The 21,197-nt window shown below is 30.1% G+C and overlaps 1 protein-coding gene across 1 annotated transcript; it reads left to right on the top strand.

The window, feature by feature from the left end:
- The first annotated feature begins 2,252 nt into the window (after positions 1-2,252).
- LOC135962370 (antigen 5 like allergen Cul n 1-like) lies at positions 2,253-16,718 on the top strand. Its single transcript, XM_065514267.1, has 4 exons — positions 2,253-2,644; positions 3,892-4,041; positions 15,797-16,041; positions 16,114-16,718. Exons 1-4 carry the CDS (start codon positions 2,411-2,413, stop codon positions 16,367-16,369), a joined length of 885 nt encoding a protein of 294 aa, XP_065370339.1. The 5' UTR covers positions 2,253-2,410; the 3' UTR covers positions 16,370-16,718.
- Positions 16,719-21,197: the final 4,479 nt, after the last annotated feature.

Here is a 21,197-nt window from a genome sequence, read left to right as displayed (position 1 = left end):
AAAATGTAACTTCGTGGAAGCTTTTAAAATTTCGGCAAAGTTCGGCAGATTAAATGAAATCAGAAATAAATATATTGAAATGTTATAAACCAATTTTCATCTACATATAATAGCCATTTTTAGACGTTTTCGAATAATACTATCTTTTTTAGATTATTGTTTGAAATTTGGCTTAACGAAAATTCAAAAAAAGAAAAATTGTATGCCGTTTTCAAACATGTTTTCAGATGAAGTGGAGAAGCATATAACGAAAACAATAAATTTGTTATACCCTACATCACCATAGTGGGGAGGGTATAATGCGTTTGTGCAGATGTTTGTAATGTTCAAGAATATTAGCCTAACACCCACCATAATATGGTACATATAATTTTTCGGCCCAAGGACGAAGCCTATTTAAATTGGGTGAAATCGGTCCATTATACCACCTAGCCCCATACAAATTTCCTCCCGTAATTGGACTTTATCGGTCATAAATGTTTAATTTATATAGGTATCTAAACAAATTTTGCTCCAAATAAATTTAATATATACGGAATTCATGTCAGCTAATTTTATGATGATCGGTCCTTAATTCCGAAATAACTTTAACGTGCATAAATCTCTTATAAATTTTGGTATACACATAAAATTCAACAGAAAATTGAACTCTCATAAAGAAAATAATCACACGACCTAATTTCATGACGATCGGTCCATAATTTGTCATATCTCCCATATAACCCACTTCCGAAAATAATTCACGAATATAAATAATTGAAATTTTAAAAGCAAATGAGACTCTTTCCAAAGTTTCTTTGCAATCTATTTTACTTCATATTGCTGAAAAATGTTTGAGATGCAAAAAGACGCTGTAATGGAAGCGGAGAAGACATATTTTTTAAGCTCCGAATTAATATTAATATTAAGCTGTACCTCAGATCCATTAATTTCCACATCATTTTTAGATAGGCGCTTACAAAACCGGAAACTTTCAACACTTCTACCAGAAGTAATTCAACTGTTATGTTGCAGTGAACCCATGGAAGAATTTCTCTTTAGCCACCAAGACAATGAAATTAATGAAAGCGAATTGGACCTTTTTGATTTAAATTTACAAAATGAATTAGATTTAAGCAATTACTAAAAGTTTCAGTACAATTAAAATAAATTAATGTATTAAGTTTGATTTAATGATTGTAAATGGGTTAATTTTTGGTCGTTAGTGGGTTAAAATCCATTTTTTTAATAGAATTATTCTTATTTTCGAAATTCTTTAAGGTTTTGGTTTGAATACCATGATTTCGTAGTCGTTATTAATTTAGCACAGAAAAAGTAGTAATTTAACCTATAGTGCAAAGGCAGGATAGATAATGATTAATTAAAATTAATTAATTTAATAGCAACAAAATATTGAATTGTATCAGCACAAACATGTTCGGCAGGTGTCAATTACAAATTTTATTAATTGGCTTGAATACTTAAATTTCACCAGTACTTTTCCAATTTTTTGTGCAGAAATTACCCAATTAAGTACTTGCCGGGCCGAATATTGCCAGGCCAGATATAGAGTTTCAGGTTGAATAGCTCTGACCGTGTAGAATCAATTTAGTAGCATTCAAATGTTATGCAATAGATTCTAGAAATTTATACATTTCAAAATTAATTCCTTGAATGATATGGTTACGGTGACCATCCATCCATTCTGCATACAAAATTCAGAAATATATTTGCTACACAAAAATAGTATTGAGTAGAAAAAAGTACCGATACACAGATTGTGTGACACAGTAGAGTCTATTGCTAATAACAGTGTTAAGAATTCTAAACTCCAAGTTCGATTGTAAAATAATATATGACCGAATCGTAGAGGAGGATATAGGTTTTAAGAAAATTTAATTTGTGACTTGTTAGAATACTAAGTGATTTACCAGAGGTCAACCACCTCTGGTTAGGAAAACTGTTAAATTGTGCAAATATGTACAGATTTCAACGATGATCGAAATAAATATATACCTATATAAGTTATATAACACGAGTACTGTTTTATCAATTTAAATGTAAGTTATTTGAAAATATGGTCACCTGCGAAATAACGAAAACTTTTTCAAGTCCATGAAATTCAATTCGATCCATTTCATAAAGTATTTCATCCACTACATACTTATATACCAAATATAATTTTAAATAAATCTATGTATGTCCTCCAATGTAAATTAGTATCAGCTATTACTCAGATATATACTGATCGTGTTATAATTTATAATTCTTCATAAACAATTTATTGGTGCCACTCACAATAATAAAGATTAAGAAAACTCAAAAACTAAAGCAAACAATCAAGTGCTGAAAACAATTTCAAACATAATCCAATACCAAATTAAGTTTAAATAAAAAATCTTTCTCGACTTACAAAATTTCTCCATTTAACATGTTTCTACAAATTAATACAAGATACAAATTAATACTAATTCTAATACGACAAAAACTTATTTTTGTATTAAGACAAATATTGCCAATAGTTGCGGTTAACCGGAAAATATTCATTTTATTAGTTTTATTTGAGAACATTTTAAATTGTCTGTCTAATGAGGATTTGTGGTGTGATCCTCAGTTATGTGGTAATTCAACAACAGTTCGTCATATTGCCTGTGAGAATGATGGTGTATGTGTTTTTTTTAAGATTAATAAAATTAAGAATTATATAACATCAAAATATTGGACGTAGAACCAAAAAATATATAAATTCTGGGTCCTTATAAAATTCTAAGACGATCTACTTATGTCCATCCACCTGTCCATTTGCCTGTTGAGGTAGATACGAATCTATATTCTTTGTTGATTTTGGTGTTGAAAATGGGCAATATTGATCAAGTAGAATCAGAGTTATGGACCAATATGTGAGACAACTTTTGCTATTTTCTTTAAATACAACAAGTAAGAGAGCTATATTCGGCTGTGCCGAATCTTATATACTCTTCACCAAATTATACTTCAAAATACAAATTTTAAATATTTTTAGGTAAACAAAATTTATTTTTTTTTTCCAAAGTTGATTTTAAAATTTAATATTTACCTAAAAAAAAATTTTTGAAAAAAAAATTTCTGTTAAAAAATATTTTTTCCGATTTTGAAATTTTTAGGTAAACAAATGTTTTTTTTTTTTAAAAATATTCGAATTATTTTTTTAAATTTTTTTTTTGTTTTTTAAATTTTTTTTAATATTTAGCGGAATAAAGCTTTTTGTGAAAAAAAATTTTGTGTTAAAAAATATTTTTCCGATTTTGACCCATTGCAGGTCCAACTTATGGTCTTATATACGCCGTTGCAATGGTCTTTGAAATGTCTATCATCAGATATCCATATTGTCTATATTACTGACTTAGTATTCCAGATATAGGTCAAAAATAGGTAAAAAATCGAGGTTGTCCTGGTTTTATCCTTATATCTCAGCCATTTGTGGACCGATATCCGGAGATATTGATGTATGAATCATGTATGTAAGTTATTTAGGGGCTTCGGAAAGTTGATTTCAACAGAAAGACAGACGGACATGGCTTAATCGACTCCGCTATCGGGTCGGAAAATTATATTGTGGAAATTACAAACGGAATGACAAACTTATGTATACCCTTCTCACGAAGCTGAAGGGTATAAAAACACATATTAGTAATATGTATGCAAAATCAAACTGCTACATTTTGGGAATATTTGAACACAGCCCCCATTTAGGCCCGTAATTCTCTAATAGATATCTCAATCTGTTTAATATTCTTGAAGTCGAATTAGTTCTCATGCAGATAGGCCGTAGCTAATTTTATGAAGATCGGCTTATATAAAGATCACTTCCGAAAAACATATTAATCTCCATAAAATCTATAAGATCTGTTAAAAATGTTTCCTCTCTTACAGAGTTTCAATAGGCGTTGCTCTTCCGATGCCACCGATATTGATATCACCAACTTCAAACAATTATTTCTGGACGAACACAATAAACGAAGAAATTTAATTGCTTCGGGTCAATTAACCGGCTATGAACCAGCCGCAAGAATGGCTACAGTAGTGAGTATTTAAAAAAATATCTAAAAAATAAAAGAATAAGCTAAAAATTCATATAAAATATAATTAAATTAAATCTTTATTATAAGTGTTAATAATGATGTTAATATAAAGAGTTTAAAAACCTTTTAAACAAATAAATTTTAATAAGATCACTTAGCTACATACAATAAATAAACAATAAAAAACAAGAAACATTTGTTAATAATAAAAAAAAAACATTAACAAAAACAAAACAAAGTTAATAATATATGCAAATGAAACATTAACAAGTTGTTTAGAAATTAAAAAGAAAAAATAGAAAAAACTCAATAAAACATATCAATAATAAATAATTAATACAAATAAAATTATTAAAATTCTAAATAAAACAACACAGTGGTTCCTTTTAAATAAACAATGTCTAATAAAACAAATGATTACTGCTTTATGGAATTGAATTAAAAAAAACACTGAATATGATTTAGAACAAGTTCTGAATAATAAGCATCTCAAATAACCAGGGATTATAATAAACAGGGCAACCACATATATGCAATATCATATTTTTTGCTGTGCGTAGTATAAATATATGAGTAAGTTATTTATCCGTTTCAGACAATTTTAAGAATTTTGACATTGATTTGTTAGTGGATATTTTTGCATATTTTGCTAGTGAAGAGGTTATATTGGGTTAGCACTGATATTTGTAACGTGCAAAATGATTGTCCCAACCCACCTTACCAATCTGCTCAGGATCACTTTCCGAGTCGATTAATCGATGTCCGTCCGTCTGTCCGTCCATCCATGTAAAACTTGTAATCAAGCTACAAGGTCGAATTTTAAAGATAATTCGGTGAAATTTAGTAAAAGCTTTTCTATTGCCCCAAGGACAAAGCATATTGAATTTGGTTAGAATCGGTTCATTATTTCTACTATCCCCCATACGATTGCCCTATCTGAAAATAATTAAGCTCTCATAAATATCATAGTTATATGATATCCAAACCAAATTCTGCACATAATCGTTTTATATAAGCCGAACTCGCACAAATTTTGTAGCAATCGGTTCAGAATTAAACATAGCTCCCATATATGGGACTATTTTTAACTGCATATTTTTTTTATATTTTAAGAGAATATTTTTGGTTGCCCTGATAATAAAAAAAAATTATTTTGTTTCGAAAAATTTCAAAAAGATTAATATGGGATTGAAATATTAAACCATGAGTTGCTTAAAAGGATTAAGATTAATTTAAAGACAATTAATTAATACTTAATTTAATCATTTTAAAACTGCCATGTTTTCATTAATCGTAATTGGTAAATTAATATTTTTGAACAGGATCTTCTAGAAGAAGATCTTCTTCTAAACTAAACTTCTTCTAGCTAGTAGAGATGTTTATTACATTTTTATGGATATACTAAACAGAATACGTTTTCTTTACAAATAGGTGGCTGATTTCCGATTCTTTGTTTGGTGCAACATCGAGATCAATATTATCGATACCACCAAATATATTTGTATAATTAATCTGAAAGTCGTGGAAAGAGTTATGAAGACAACAGTAGCTCTTTTCTATTGCAAGAGTGTCATTGAAAAGCATTTGGGTCTGGCTCATGGTCTGATCGTTCATTGGGTCTATACTGCTGTTGTTTATCCGATTCTTCTGTATGGAAAAGATACAGAGTATAGCCTCGATATGACTTCACACTACATCGTAGGATACCACTGGATTTATTGGCTGTGATCTTTGTAATTCGTCTACTTTGTACTTTCTGCATACTGAATGTTTATTATTTTTCTTCGCTTCCAAACATATGCTTGCTCAATTATCTTCCGGATCAATACATTGTTTTTAAGGCCGAGATTCTGTCAATTAAGATAATTTCGTTGTTTTTTCGCGTATTTCCCATGTGAGCTAGCACTGTCCTAGTTATTGGAGTATCGTGTGTATCCATGTACAATGTTGCCATTAGATTCAGTCTTTTGTTATTTTGTATCAGTTTTCGTTAAAAGGTTGTTGTCCTAGTTATTGGAGTAAATCCAGTCTTTTGTTATTTTGTATTAGTTTTCGTTAAAAGGTTGTTGGTCTAGTTAAGTAGATGATTGGTTTGCTGTAACGGGTACTAGGATACATGTACGATGTTGCCATAAGATCCAGTCTATTGTTATTTTTGCCTTGTATCAGTTTCAGTTGTTCCAGCTAAGTAGATGATTGGTCTGTTGTAGCTGGTCTAAGATAATGGGGCCATCTGTCGTTGCCTAGAAACAACGCCCTCTGTGTATTTGGTGTAGTGGTGAGGAACCTTGAATTCTTGATTCCTACTTTTTTTTACCCAAGAGGTTGCGAGCTGCCTGACCTTTGCCATCATGTTATCCTCTTTTCCAGGAGGAGGGGTGGTCAGAGGTCTTCTTGAATGTATTGTTTAGAGGGGGATTAATTTTTAAAAACTCGAAAACCATGATGAAAATTTGTCGTCCTCGAACCTGGGGTGCTTGGTTTTGTAGGCAAGCACTTTAACAACTACACCATGCTGCCACTACCATGTCTCCAATTTCGAAGCGGCATTTTAAATCTATTGCACGAAAATGAAAGCAGGTGGAACACATGATTTGGAATGTTTTAGCACCGTTATAAATTGCATCCTTTCAGTTCAATGTGGATCTAAGGGTTGTCGAATATGAGATGGATGAGCTAATATGGTTCTTGAACAGCGTCTGAGATCACAATCGTAAATACGAAACTGCCCTTTTACATTTCATGACTAGGATGTAGTTCTCTGTGAAGTTGTCTCTATCTCTTTAGGCGATATGTGCAGTGACTGGGTGATGAGTACAGTAATTTCTCAAGGAATTGCAGAATTGAGAACAAGAAGAATAATGTTGGAAATACATTGACGAGGTTTAACCTTTTGGATATTAAATATGGGGTTATTTTAGGCTTAATATCGAACTCGGGTAATAGAAATGGGACTCTGCTAGAGCAGCAGTTCTTAGTATCACAAAAAGAAATCTGACAAGCTTACAACATCATCTAAACTAAACAAGATACCACAATCTAGATCTATATACTGGTTCCTTTTAGATACGAAACGAGAATCATGTTTCGGTTTACCAATCTGAATCATTTTAAGTTCCCATGCAATAGATCCGCCATGTCGTGCAGAAACGAACTGCTTAATGTTGCGGTGCTTATCGCAGAGAGAATGCGGCAGAGACGAATAAAGTGTCCAACCGACTCCTCATCATACTCACCACGACATCTTCTACATAAATCAATAAATAAATCAATCTCTTCCCATGCGCACCCTTCAAATATTGCACTGTCAAAACAGCTGTCAAACGTGTCCCAAGGAGATGCATACCTAATGAAAGGTGAACTTGTCAAGGTAGTTTGTAGCTATTTACAGAGATGTTAACGACACATTCCGAATTGGTCGCATATTCAGTATTTTCAAGCCTTCATGACCCTGACCAACGAGAACAAAGCCGACTGTTTGGCGATGAGGTCTGCCAGTATCATAAGCATCTTAACCAACAGAGCACTCAATGACCATAAAATGTTTGACTTTGTTGTCTCTTCAGTAAACACGAGGAAATATCAACTCGAAACCTTAGTAGATCTTTGATCTCAGCTTGAATATCACTTCATTGATCCAGCAGCCTAAAACTTGGATTTAACTGGATAGATCTTGAACATATTATCCAATGGATGACACCGAAAGTGACGCGTGTATTTCACGAAGAGGCGAAGAGAGATTCATTATGAATATAAATAAGCCTTCGAATTCAGAGACGATTGCCACCTTCCAATCTTGTTTTTGAATTTCAAGAATCTCTTTGATATCTACATTGGAAAGTAGCTGTTAAAAATGCGGACGTTCTGGACGTCTCTACACCCGAAACCATTCGGATATTGAAAGTGTGAGAGATTGTGGAAGCCATCTCACGTGGCTCAGTGGTTTCAATCAGTGTTGCCATTTTAGAAATGAAGAAAAGCGTCAAGTGTATAGTAAAAAGGGTATAAAAATTACGAAAAAATGGGTAAAAAGCCCCAAAAGAAAAAAAGGAAATTTTTAACATAAAATTTGAAAACGTATTTTTTCGCTTTGCAAATAACGCATTCAAAACGGGTAAAAAGTGTAAAATTGAGTGCCAAAGCAGGGATAAAAAGCTGAAAACTTTAAATACATATATGTATAAAGCAGGTTAAAATTTTAAATTAAAATATTTATAATAATACAAAAAAATCATAATATGAATAACTTTTTATTCATAGATGTGCATCTATGGCGAATGATCCCCCTACTGCCCTACACAAAGGGCAAATTTTTGCACTCGTAATTGCAATAAATTTCGAACGCTTATTAGCGTTCGATTAAAAACTCGTTCTTTATCGACCACAATCATTATAATTATCGATATCGAATAAGAGAATCCCAAAAATAAAAAAAATCGCACGTTGAAGTAAGTAGTATTTTATTTGTTACAAAATCACCCCTTTACCAAATACCCTTTAAGTAAAAATTAAAGGGTAACGAGACCAAAAAAGCGTCACAAAATACTCGAAAAGCTTCAAAATGACAACACTGGTTTCAATTTTGATTGATCATTTGAGTATGAGAAAGCTTTCCGCAAGATGGCTGCTGCGTTTGCTCACAATCGGATACACAAAAGGGTGCAAAAAACAATGAAATAGGCTACGAATTGCTCCCTCATCCGTTCTATTCTTCGGATTTAGCTCCGAGTGACTATTTCTTGTTTCCAAACCCGATTGTTTCCAAAGAGATTTGACTATTTTGATGAACTCGACAAATCTTATTTTCTGAAAGGGATACAAAAATTGGAGAAACGTTGGACAAAGTGTATAGAGCACAAACATAGTCTCCATGTTCAAAAATAAAATTATTTTTTATCCAAAAACTTGTGTTTTATTCAAAAAGTCACGGACTTTTGACCCGCCCTCGTATTTTAATTTAAAAGTGGACAATCTAAATACTGTGTATTGTTAATATTCGTTAGCACGTAATTATCAAATCAATAGCCTTTGGCTTAGTAGTCCAAACATCAAAAATCATTTGTTCGCTAACAATTGGAAACATGAAACACGCGCCCCTTTGTATTCTAGCCTCTGGCATACTTATTTTCAACTTTTCTTTGCATAAATTTATATATTTCTTGGATCTTATATTGCTTTAAATCATAAATCAATTAATTTTGTTTTAAATTAAAATGTAAAGCATTCATATTTTGTAATAAATTATTTATAAAATGGTTTTTGCAACATCGACTATACATTAATTAGCGATAAATAAGAGACCTGCAAATTTCGTTTATGTTCAACAAAAAAATTGGTGAAAGAAAGTGTTTCCAAGTTCTAAATCTTTCAATTTACTGTTCTTTTACTTAGGAATATAAAGTCTCAATGAAAAGATAGATACAGGTTTGCCAAACTCTCTTTAGGGGGCATTTCATGATCTTTTTTTATCGTGATGATATACTGAAAGTTCTCATACAAAAAAACTGTTAATTGGAATTATATCGTTACGAAAAAGGATACCCAGATGTTGAGAAATATAATCATGTTGAGAGTTTTGAAAAATGCTTCTGGTTTAAAGGGAATAGTTGATTTATTTAGAATTTTGGTCAATAGCTACAATTCGCTAACAATTACTACCGAGACACACTTGATGCAAGTTTAATTATATTTAGCAAACACATTTTTCAGAAATATTACCGTCATTTGTACTCGTACTCTGACATTTATTAAAAATCTGTGCATATTTTATGTATGTAAATAGAATTGACGTAAAATAATTTTTTGTTTGCATCAATGTGATTATAATATTAATTACTCAATTATTCAGTCAACAGCCACACCTTTATGTATCTAATTTTTTCTTCCCATCTATAAATTTGATTGTATAACTCATGGTTTAAGGAAACGGATGCTGTAATACACCTGTATGATTGTTTGTATATTTAATAAAAACATCAAAGTTATTTTATTTTTATTAATTCTTTAACTGACACTTGGCTAATGATTATTAGTTAAAGAAGACGCTTGCTTTAGACGTAGCAATTAAACATAAATTAATGATTAAAACAAACATGAACTTTAAATAATATAAAATTTATTCAACTGATTACACAAGTTTACAAAAAAAAAATGTTTTTTTTGAAAAAGACTAGATACAGTAGTTAATTAATTATTTTTTGTTTAAAACCTATACATCAAAATTTTAAGAAAAATAGTTTTTATTTTTCATCTTTCCGCATGCTTATAACCTACACCACCATAATGGGGAGGGTATTTGTTTGTACTGATGTTTGTAACGCCCAAAAATAGTATTCCCATGCCACCCTAAAGTGGGATGCACAGTGGGAGAACTGAAAAAAAAGTGTAAATAAATCTGTAACTTCTAAACAAATGTCCCGATTTTAATAAAATTTCCCATGGCTATTAGGGTTATCGATTCTTCGACATTTTTTAGAAACAGGTTTTCGGTTTCTTCGAAAAATTGCAACTTAATATAAACCGGTTTCGTTTTTTTTAATAATAACCGGTTAACTGGTTTTTGGCAAAATATTAAAACGCATAGAAATAAGAAGAAAAAAAGTTTTATTTATTAAAATAATAGTTATTAAAACAAAAACAGTTCATGGGAAAACATAACGAAAGAAAAAAGAAATCATATAATTATGATAAAGAATAAAAATGTTTTCTAATACTAAAAAATAAGCCATTAATTCTAATTTTGATTGATTTTTTAACCTTTACAAGGTCTTCGGGTCAAATTTGACCCATTTTGAAATTAATATTGATTTTTTTCTAAAAGTGGTTAATATTTTGTGATTTCAAAAAACGTTAGGTTTTTAGAAAAACAAATTGGCAAACAAATTATCTATACAATTTTTTGCACTTAAGGTCTTTGGGTCATATTTGATCTGGAGCAAAAATCTTGAATTTGTTACGCACAATTAAGTTAAATGTTTTCAGATAATATATATCTGTCTCTTTTCAACATTACACTTGTATGAAAACTGCGATCCCCAGGTTAGATAACAAAGCTATGTTTTTCTTATCCTTTATAAGATCTTCGGGTCAAATTTGACCCATTTTGAATTTTTTCAAAAAGTGAGTGGTTGATATTATTCATACATGGGCACACTGCATTATATTTCTAATGCATTAAGCATTGCAGTATTCAATAAATTTTTACTGGTAATGAAAGTTAGATTGCATTACCAGTAAAATTTTACTGATTACTGAAAAAAAAATCAGTATTCAGTAAAATTTTACTGAATACTGAAAAAAATCAATATCATTAAATTGAAGTCTATTATGCATTACCGGTAAAATTTTATGAATTACATGTTAATATGTATTTGAGGATTTTCGACTCACTCTTACTAGGAAAGTAAATGAACAGACCTAAAAAAAGAATTAATAATATTTATTTTATTTATTGTTAAAAAAATATTTTTGATGAAAAAAAGTTTTTTTGTTTTCAAATACATAAGTCTTATTTTCCACCGTTAGCTTTTCTTAACACCAACATTTCAAAATTTGCGTCACTTAGTTTTTGTCTTCTAGAACGATTTACAATTCCAGCGAATGAAAATAATCGCTCTACAGGGGCGGACGAGGGCAACGGGGTATTATATTTTAGAAACACATTTTTAATTGCAGTGTGAGTTTTGAAACAGTTTGTAGTCGTGTCTCGTTCGGCCAGGTATAAAATTGTTACATGTAGATAATTTCCCGCGTCATTAGAAACACACTGTACACTAACATCTATTCGAAAGAAGTAAATAAATTTCAAAATACATTAAAACAAATATTTAACTGAAAATTAATTACACAAACTTTACCATCGCTGTCTTCCCAAAAATCTAAAAATGAACTTTTCGGGTTTTGTGGTAAAACACGAGTTTCATCATCGGGTACTTTGCCATATTTTAAGACATAATTGTTGAACATTTTCTTAACATCATCTGCCGATTGTGTTGTTGCAGTTTCTAAAAGAGCTTTTAGAAATCTTAGTTTTATTTCCGGAACAGAAATAGCAGCAATAATAGCATCCCAAGAATCAGGCTGAATCAAAAAATATTTTTCAAATCTTTTGAGTAAAGCATCTTGCATTTTAGCTGATACTTCGGCTAAGAACTTGAAGTTTGCAAGCTCCAAACGCATAAGTTTAATCCTAAGTGATACAATAGTACATTGTATTTTCTCCCTGAAGGAAATCCACCGCTTCTGCTACAGGACCCATTAGTTTTATATATTCTTCCAAGTACTCTAGTTCATCAGAAAGAATTGTGGGAATTTTTAAACGATAGCACAATTCCGGTAAATTTGTTTTGTGCTCCAACCACTTCAGTAATCAGTAAAAATCTATTTTTACTGAAATTTTACTGGTACTGCAAAGTGCCCATCTATGATATTATTAATATTTTATGACTTTTATTTAATTTCAAATGTCAAAAACTACGGTTAACTACGGGTTAAAAAAAAAGATTTGCAAAAATCATATATATTTTCTATTTGTGTCAAATTTGTTAAAGTTAAAGTTTTGAATACAATAAAACTCATAAAAGCACACTCTTAGAAAAAACCGGCTATTCGAGGGAAAAACTGGTTTTATTAAAAACCGGGGCGATCAGCCTAATGGCTATTAATAAGTATAATTTTTGAATTTAGGCTAATAACACCAAGGAAGAGCCGAGACAGAATGCTCCAAATTGTGGCATCTCGGGTATATCAAAAATTAAAAATTATGCCAAATTTTTGTTTGCGATCTGACTTTTTATAAATATATGGAATCTGCTAAACGAGATCCACAAAAGCATAGCTTTAGTAATATATTATCTCTTATAGTTTACGAGTTATTCGCATTTGTAAGGTAATTTTTTTTAACTACCTTGGTCTGCTTTCCAATTCTTTCCCGATTTTTCTTTTCCACTGAACTATAGGTTAAATGACTACTTTTTCTGTACTAAATTAATAACGACTACAAAATCATGGTAATCAAACCAAAACCTTAAGGAATTTCATAAGTATGAATAATTCTATTAAAAAAAATTAAATTTAACCCACTAACGACCAACAATTAACCCTTTTGCAATCATTAATGCAAACTTAATACATTAATTTATCTTAATTATACTAAAACTTTTAGTAATTGCTTAAATCTAATTCATTTTGGTAAGAGTCTCATTTGCTTTTATAATTTTTCTTTTAAAATTTCAATAATTTATATTCATGAGTGATTTTCGGAAATGGGTTATATGGGAGCTATGACCAATTATGGGACGATCGTCATGAAATTAGGTCGTGTGATTATTTCTTTATGAGAGTTGAATTTAATGTGTATACCAACAATTTTAAGAGATTTATGCACGTTGAAGTGATTTTCGGAAGCGGGAGCTATGACTGATTAAGGACCGATCATCATAAAATTAGGTGACATGAATTCCGTATATATAAAACTTATTTGGAGCAAAATTTGTGTAGATACCTATATAATTAAACATTTATGACCGATAAAGTCCAATTACGGGAGGACATTTTGTATGGGGGCTAGGTGAAATAATGGACAGATTTCAGAAAGTTTCAATAGGCTTTGTCCATGGGCCGAAAAAATTATATGTACCATATTAAGGTGGGTCTTAGACTAATATTCTTGGACATTACAAACATCTGCACAAACGCATAATACCCTCCCCACTATGGTGGTGTAGGATATAAGAAATGCATTGTTTGCGTTATATGCTTCTCCACTTCATCTGAAAATATGTTAACTTCAATTTTGTCCACTACATGTTTGAAAACGACATAAAAGTTTTCTTTTTTTTTAATTTCCGTTAAGCCAAATTTCAAACAATAACCTAAAAAATATAGTATTATTCGAAAACGGCTAAAAATGGCTATTAATGTAAATAAAAATTGGTTTATAACATTTCAATATATTCATTTCTGATTGCATTTAATCTACCGAACTTTGCCGAAATTTTGAAAACAGTCGCAGCACTTTTAAGGTTATGTTAAAAAAGTGGCTTTATTTTAAGCAAGTTAAACAATTTTATCACATTTTTTAACAAAAAACGTTACTTACTTAATTTATTGTTCCCCATTTTCACTTTCTTCTTTATAACTCGCGAAATTATTTAAACATGCAATTGAAAGTTTGAAAGCAATACAGGCTTTTTAACAAAATGTATTAAGTGATTACAATGAATGAATTTGACTGCGTGTTGTCAAACGGAATTTAATATTTACCAAAAACAAAAAGTTAATTTAGTTAATTTGGAGTATTGGTTACAAAATGGCATTAAAAAAAGTGCAATATTTGCATTTGAAAAATTGGACTTTAGCACAGTTTTGGTAGCCGTTTAACCTATAGTGCACTGGTCAAATTTATGGATTCAAAAGATATACATATTATATTATATTATATTTCAAAAATGAAAAAATATTTTTAGGAATTAAAAAACTAATAGAATACTTTTTTCAAAAATATGGGAATAAAAAATTTGGAAAATTTTAATTTTTAAAATGCAATAAAAGTTTTGTTTAATAAAATTTTACACTTATATAGAAACATTCAAACGAAATACAAAAGTGTAAAAGATATTGGCGAATTGTTAATGACAATACCTCAATTCCCAAAAAAACTTTTCAAAAATCCCAAAATTGGGATTTCTAGGTTTTTAGATCTGTTGAAGACACCAAGCTCGGGACTATGAAATCCCTTTGCACAATATTGGAGAACATATTGGGACATACAAAACAGGCCTTAGTTTTTTGAAAGCACCTATGGGATTAGAGAAAATGTTGTCTAAAGTTGAAATTTGCATAAAAAATAGGTCTAATTTGGAAGGCTCTGGATCACGCAATAATACAAATTTTGATATTACTTTGCTTTTATAATATTTCCCAAAATTTTATATTTCTGAAAAATTATTTATATTTTTCTTATTTTCTGTATAATATAAAATTAATGCAAGTACTTTTTTCGAAAAAATAATTACAAAAAAACAAACCAAAATAACTAATGTTTTAGATCTTCTCTAGGACTATTTATATTTTAAATATCAGCTCATTCGAATCATAAATAGATTTTTTAGAGGACTTTTAAAATTTTCTCGAAAAAATGGTGAAATTGAACCCTAATGAGAGGAGCTAGAAGGTTAAGATCTTCCACAAAAATAATCCCCATAAAATTCCACAATATAACTCCTACAATAACAATTCTCTCAGACATTCACCCTTATCGTTGTTGGCGTAAACGTCTTACGCCTACGACAGTTTAGTACTAGATTAAAGAAAGAGTTTGCATTTTATCTTTAATCTAGTACGAAACTGTCCTAGGCATAAGACGTTTACGCCAACCACGATAAGGGTGATTAACTTACAACATTTTTTCCATTTAGTATAATGCTCCCTTGGATCAAAAAATTAAAACTTTGACCCACTGTAAAATATAATTCGGACCAGCAGGACTATAAGTTAATTCTACAAAAATGATCTACTCATCATGCCCTTTCAGAATAATATGGTCGCTATTGTGTTCCAAAAATGCAGTTGGACAGTGTAATTAGCAGATTAAGCATAATAATAAGTCTTATTCGCCTTATAAATTTGGATGTCATCTTTAAGAATACCCAGTCAAAAAACATATACAATAGGGTGGACCTCATTTTAAATTTTTTAGGTCTAAAATTTTTCAAAAAACTAAATTCTGAAAATTTGATTTCTGTCAAATCTTACAGTTATGGGATGATGAACTGGAATATTTAGGAGTTCTTAATTTACACACTTGTAAATTGGATCATGATGACTGTAATCACACCAAAAGATATCGCAGTGTCGGACAAAACTTATGTGCCATCTCAAGACTAAAGTCAGATGAGGTCAATATAACGATTCTTATAGATGAAGCCGTTTCATTGTGGTTTAATGAATACAAAGTGATTGATAAATCCTATGTTAAAGCGTTTAAGGGAACCGGCAATTTGTAAGTAAAGAAATTTATGACAAAAATAATTAATAAATTTTGTAAACTAATCACAATTTTCCTAAAATCCAGTGAATCGTATGGTCACTTTGCAGAAATGATTGTTGAACGTGTTTCAAAGATTGGCTGTGCGATCATGCGTTTTACTCGTCCAGATTATCCCCAACTTCATATCTTTCATGTGGTGTGTAATTATTCGTCAGCATATGCTCAGGATGCTCCGCTGTATAGAACAGGTGATCCAGGCAGGGATTGCAAAACTGGTAAAAATCCTCGTTTCCCCGCATTGTGTTCCGAAAAGGAGAAGTTTGATCCTAATTATAAGTAACAAAGTTAATCAAAGGATTTACAAACTTTTTTAGTCTAAGGATCCATCGAAATATCTTATAAGAAGCTAGTGGAAGTAAAATTTGTTTATTAAAAGCCTCTATAAAGCACGTTTTTATTACAGTACAAGCTGATATTTAATAAATTGTGTAAAGTTGTTTGTCCACAACTATTATAATATAAGAAAGTCAGCGATCGTTAAAGTCAACTAAGCTATTTTTCTGTAATTCCCACCGTAAACTTTATTGCCCATAATCAAATTACATATATGATCTTCAAAACTTTTACTTTTAGGCCAATATAAGTATTTTATACATTCCTTTTTATCTTCTTTACAAAACATAATAAAACAACAATTATTTAGCCTTATATGGGATATTGACATGTTATATTAATTGTAAATAAAAACAATACGAAAGCACATCAATTAATAAATTACAATTTTATATAAATTTATTTTACATCACAAAGTTCACAAAATCCCACTTTTAAAAGTATGTGAACGATGAGCACAGTTTGTCACCTGCTATTAAATTCACACAATAAAAAATATCAAATGGAAATGTTTTCTTTTAAATATTTATTTATATTCATTTAATTATTGGTTGTTTTGTATTTGAAATTCAGTAAATATGTATTTATAAAGGCAACATTAATAAAAACAAAGTGCAATTACTTATGCCAGTATGATTTTATCTGTAAGTGAAAAATGTTGACCGGATATGATAATTTTCGGTTGTTTTTTTATTATATAAAATCGAACGATTTTGTCAGCACTTAAATTAAATTAAAAGTTATTTAATAAGCTAGAAATTACTGAAAGAAGCAAGCTATCAAGAGTCCGAAGTGGGGATGGAAACTGAAAAATATCTTCGATTTTAAAATAATATTCAAAAAGTACTTTTTCCAATATTAGCGTAGTTTTGTATTGCGAATCATTAGTAAAAAATACTGTTATAATGAAGATGTTCACAACAAGATTTTCTATAGAAAATACTGCTAAACACAATATTGTTTATAGAAAATACTCTTATACATAAGCTTTTGTTTAGAAAATACAGTTACACAAATAATTTTTTATAAAAAAGCTGTTATAAACAAGATTTTTATTGAAAATACAAATAATTTTCTATAAAAAAAAATGTTATATACAAGATTTTCTATAGAAACTACCGTTATACGCACGATTTTCTATAGAAAATACAGTTATTTACAAGATTTTCTATAGAAAATACTGGTATACACAAGAATTTCTTTAGAAAATACAGTTATACACTAGATTTTCTGCAGAAAATACTGTATTACAAATAATTTTCTATAAAAAAGCAGCTATAAACAAGATTTTCTATAGAAAATAGCAGAAAATCATTCTGAGTCTTTAGGAAACGACAAAGTTTTGGAATAAAATAAAAAAAAAAATACGATTGTATCAAGTTTTCCATCCCTGGTCTAAAGAATAATAATGACCCTAATATTGATAGCATCTCGAAGCCGTCTCCACAAAAGCGCTCAGCTTGTTACGAAATTTCACATGGTTTGAGCTGAGGTGGTTCTGAGTTGATTTACGATTGTTCAGCTTCCTAGCGCTAATGGGGGCCAGTGCGTAGACCCTCAAATTTGGTCACCTCGGGTCTCAAATATTTTAAAAAAATCTCCAAAAATCCTGTTGAAAATATACTTATTGTTTTTCCACTTGCTCAATTTGTTAAATAATACTTGTAACTTATTTTTGTAGTATGTTTTGAAATTGTTTTTTGAAATGAAAATTTTTCTAACTTTAAAAATATTATTCGATACTTGTATTACAACATTCATAATTCATTAATAAATTTAAATAAACTTTTGAGTTCAAAATTTTAATAAATCCATTTATGATCCGACTGAACTGGAATTTTAAATGTAAATAGTAGGGTATTCAAACGATTAACCGTTAATCGGTTAACCGATTAATTTTTGTCGGTTAACTGTTCGAATAATTCAAAAATGCCGATTTTCAATTAACAAATAAACCGATTAATTTGTGTCGGTTAACCGATTAATTTCCGAACCGAAATTTCTTATTTTTGCAGTTTAACATATTTTTTTTTGATTTATTTTTCCGTTTTAATTTAAATGCAAATGTCAAAGTAAAATTTCATATTTTTTCGAACATCCAAGAAACATGTTTAGTGAGTATAACAACTGACATATTTAATTTGCATGTATTTGACGGATGAGAACATGATAATAGACGAAACTGGAAACACAACTGAAACGAGTCTTTTACCAGAACTTATCGAAATTAGTAAAAGTATTCAAAATCTAAAAAAAATCAAAAAGGACTCCAATGGTGAAATCAATTTTCTGAAGACCCCAGATATCTTCGGGATCCAAATCTTCAATAATTCTGTCAGACATGCTTTCAAGAAGTTTCCTATTTAAAATCAGCAAAATCGGTCCACAAATGGCTGAGATATGAGGAAAAAATTAGGACAACCTCGATTTTTGACATATATCTGGATTACTAAGTCATTAATATAGACAATATGGATATCTAATGATAGATATCCCAAAGACCTTTGCAACGACGGATATAAGACCATAGTAAGTTGGACCTACAATGGGTCAAAATCAGTAAAAAATTAAAAAACGACTTATATACACTACACCAAATTTTACTTCAAAATACAAATTTTAAATATTTTTAGGTAAACAAAATTTTTTTTTCCAAATTCTTTTTTTTAATTTTTTTTAAATTAATAAGATTCGGCACAGCCGAGTATAGCTCTTTTACTTGTTTTCTATGTTTTTGTTCATTTTATTAATAAAATACTTAAATAAGAACACAAAATCCATAGTTTTATTATCAGTTTTAAATCTAAATAGAAATTATTCGGTTAATCGAATAATTTAAAATTAACCGATTATTAACCCATTAAATCTATACCCCGATTAATTATTTGCTCGATTAACCGATTAAACCAGAAACACGATTAATTGAATACCCTAATAAATAGTCCTTGAAAAGGTCTACAAAAAAATTGGCCAAGTTTGGATTGGTCTATATAATCCCGAAAAAAAAATTTTTCTACAAAAAAAAATGTATGGGCTTTTTGGGAAGAAACATAAAAAAGACTGCCCTTTTTACAAGTTCAAACTTTGGATGCGTATAACTTTTTATAGGGAAGAGATAACTGTTAGCAAGTTGCTTTTATTTTATTTAAAATTTTATCGCCAATATAGCTGATATTTTAAAAATAAATTACAGCCCTCCGTTAACCCACCATATATAACAAGTAAGAGTGCTATATTCGGCTGTGCCGAATCTTATATACCCTTCACCAAATTATACTTCAAAATTTTAAATATTTTTAGGTAAACAAAATTTAATTTTTTTCCAGTTGTTTTTTGAATTTTTTGAAAAAAAAAATTTTTCGATTGTTATTTTAATTTTTTTTTTTTAAATTTAAAATTTTTTTTTTTTAAATTTAAAAATTTTTTTTTTTTTTAAATTTAAAAAAATTTTTTTTTTAAATTTTAAAATTTTTTTTTTGTTTTTAAAATTTTTTTTTTTTTAAAAAAAAATTCGGGTTCAAAATTTTTTCCCGATTTTGACCCATTGTAGGTCCAACTTACTATGGTCTTATATAAGACGTTTGCAAATGTCTTTGAAATATCTATCATTAGATATCCATATTGTCTATATTAATGTCTTAGTAATCCAGATATAGGTAAAAAAATAGGTCAAAAATCGAGGTAGTCTTGGTTTTTTCCTCATATCTCAGCCATTTGTGGACCGATTTTGCTGATTTTAAATAGCAAAATTCTCGAAAGCATGTCTGACAGAATTATTGAAGATTTGGATCCCGAAGATATCTGGGGTCTTCAGAAAACTGATTTCAACAGACAGACAGACAGACAGACAGACAGACAGACGGACAGACAGACAGACAGACAGACAGACAGACAGACAGACAGACAGACAGACAGACAGACAGACAGACAGACAGACAGACAGACAGACAGACAGACAGACAGACAGACAGACAGACAGACAGACAGACAGACAGACAGACAGACAGACAGACAGACAGACAGACAGACAGACAGACAGACAGACAGACAGACAGACAGACAGACAGACAGACAGACAGACAGACAGACAGACAGACAGACAGACAGACAGACAGACAGACAGACAGACAGACAGACAGACAGACAGACAGACAGACAGACAGACAGACAGACAGACAGACAGACAGACAGACAGACAGACAGACAGACAGACAGACGGACATGGCTTAATCGACTCCGCTATCTATAAGGATCCAGAATATATATACTTTATAGGGTCGGAAATGAAAAATGTAGAAATTACAAACGGAATGACAAACTTATATATACCCTTCTCACGAAGCTGAAGGGTATAAAAAACCATAAAAAGATCGAGCATAATTAAAAAAAATAAATCAATAAACCTGAATAGTACACAGAAAAAAATGGTAAAAGTTATTAAGTAATTGAAAAAAATTGTTTGAAATGTGATTTAAATTTTCAATAATTTTTTAATTCAATATGTTTTTTTAATATCATATCAACAATTTCATTTAGATATTTATTAACAACTAGTTGATCGCAGCAGAATTGATTCAAAAATCGATTATTTAAATGTAGATGTACAGGCCGGCCCAACCATTTAATTGCAAATATGTTTCAAAATGTAGATAACTGCTGCTTTCGTTTCTCAAAAACTGGAAAATCTGAGCTGAATGATTGTTCGTAAAATGCCATTGGCCGCAATGCAAAACTATGGATGGTGTTATATGTTTAGTGTATATTGTCATATAATG

Source organism: Calliphora vicina, chromosome 5, assembly GCF_958450345.1.
Source record: "Calliphora vicina chromosome 5, idCalVici1.1, whole genome shotgun sequence".
NCBI classification, from domain to species: domain Eukaryota; kingdom Metazoa; phylum Arthropoda; class Insecta; order Diptera; family Calliphoridae; genus Calliphora; species Calliphora vicina.
Note: the sequence above shows the minus strand (reverse complement) of the source record. Positions and strands in the feature narration are given on the sequence as shown.

Bases quoted from the DNA above. Each gene is read 5' to 3' on its own strand.
- LOC135962370 (XM_065514267.1), top strand. From the start codon at position 2,411: ATGTTTCTACAAATTAATACAAGATACAAATTAATACTAATTCTAATA. The intron at 4,042-15,796 runs GTGAGTATTTAA...CAAATCTTACAG, and splicing joins CCGCAAGAATGGCTACAGTA to TTATGGGATGATGAACTGGA. The intron at 16,042-16,113 runs GTAAGTAAAGAA...CCTAAAATCCAG, and splicing joins TTTAAGGGAACCGGCAATTT to TGAATCGTATGGTCACTTTG.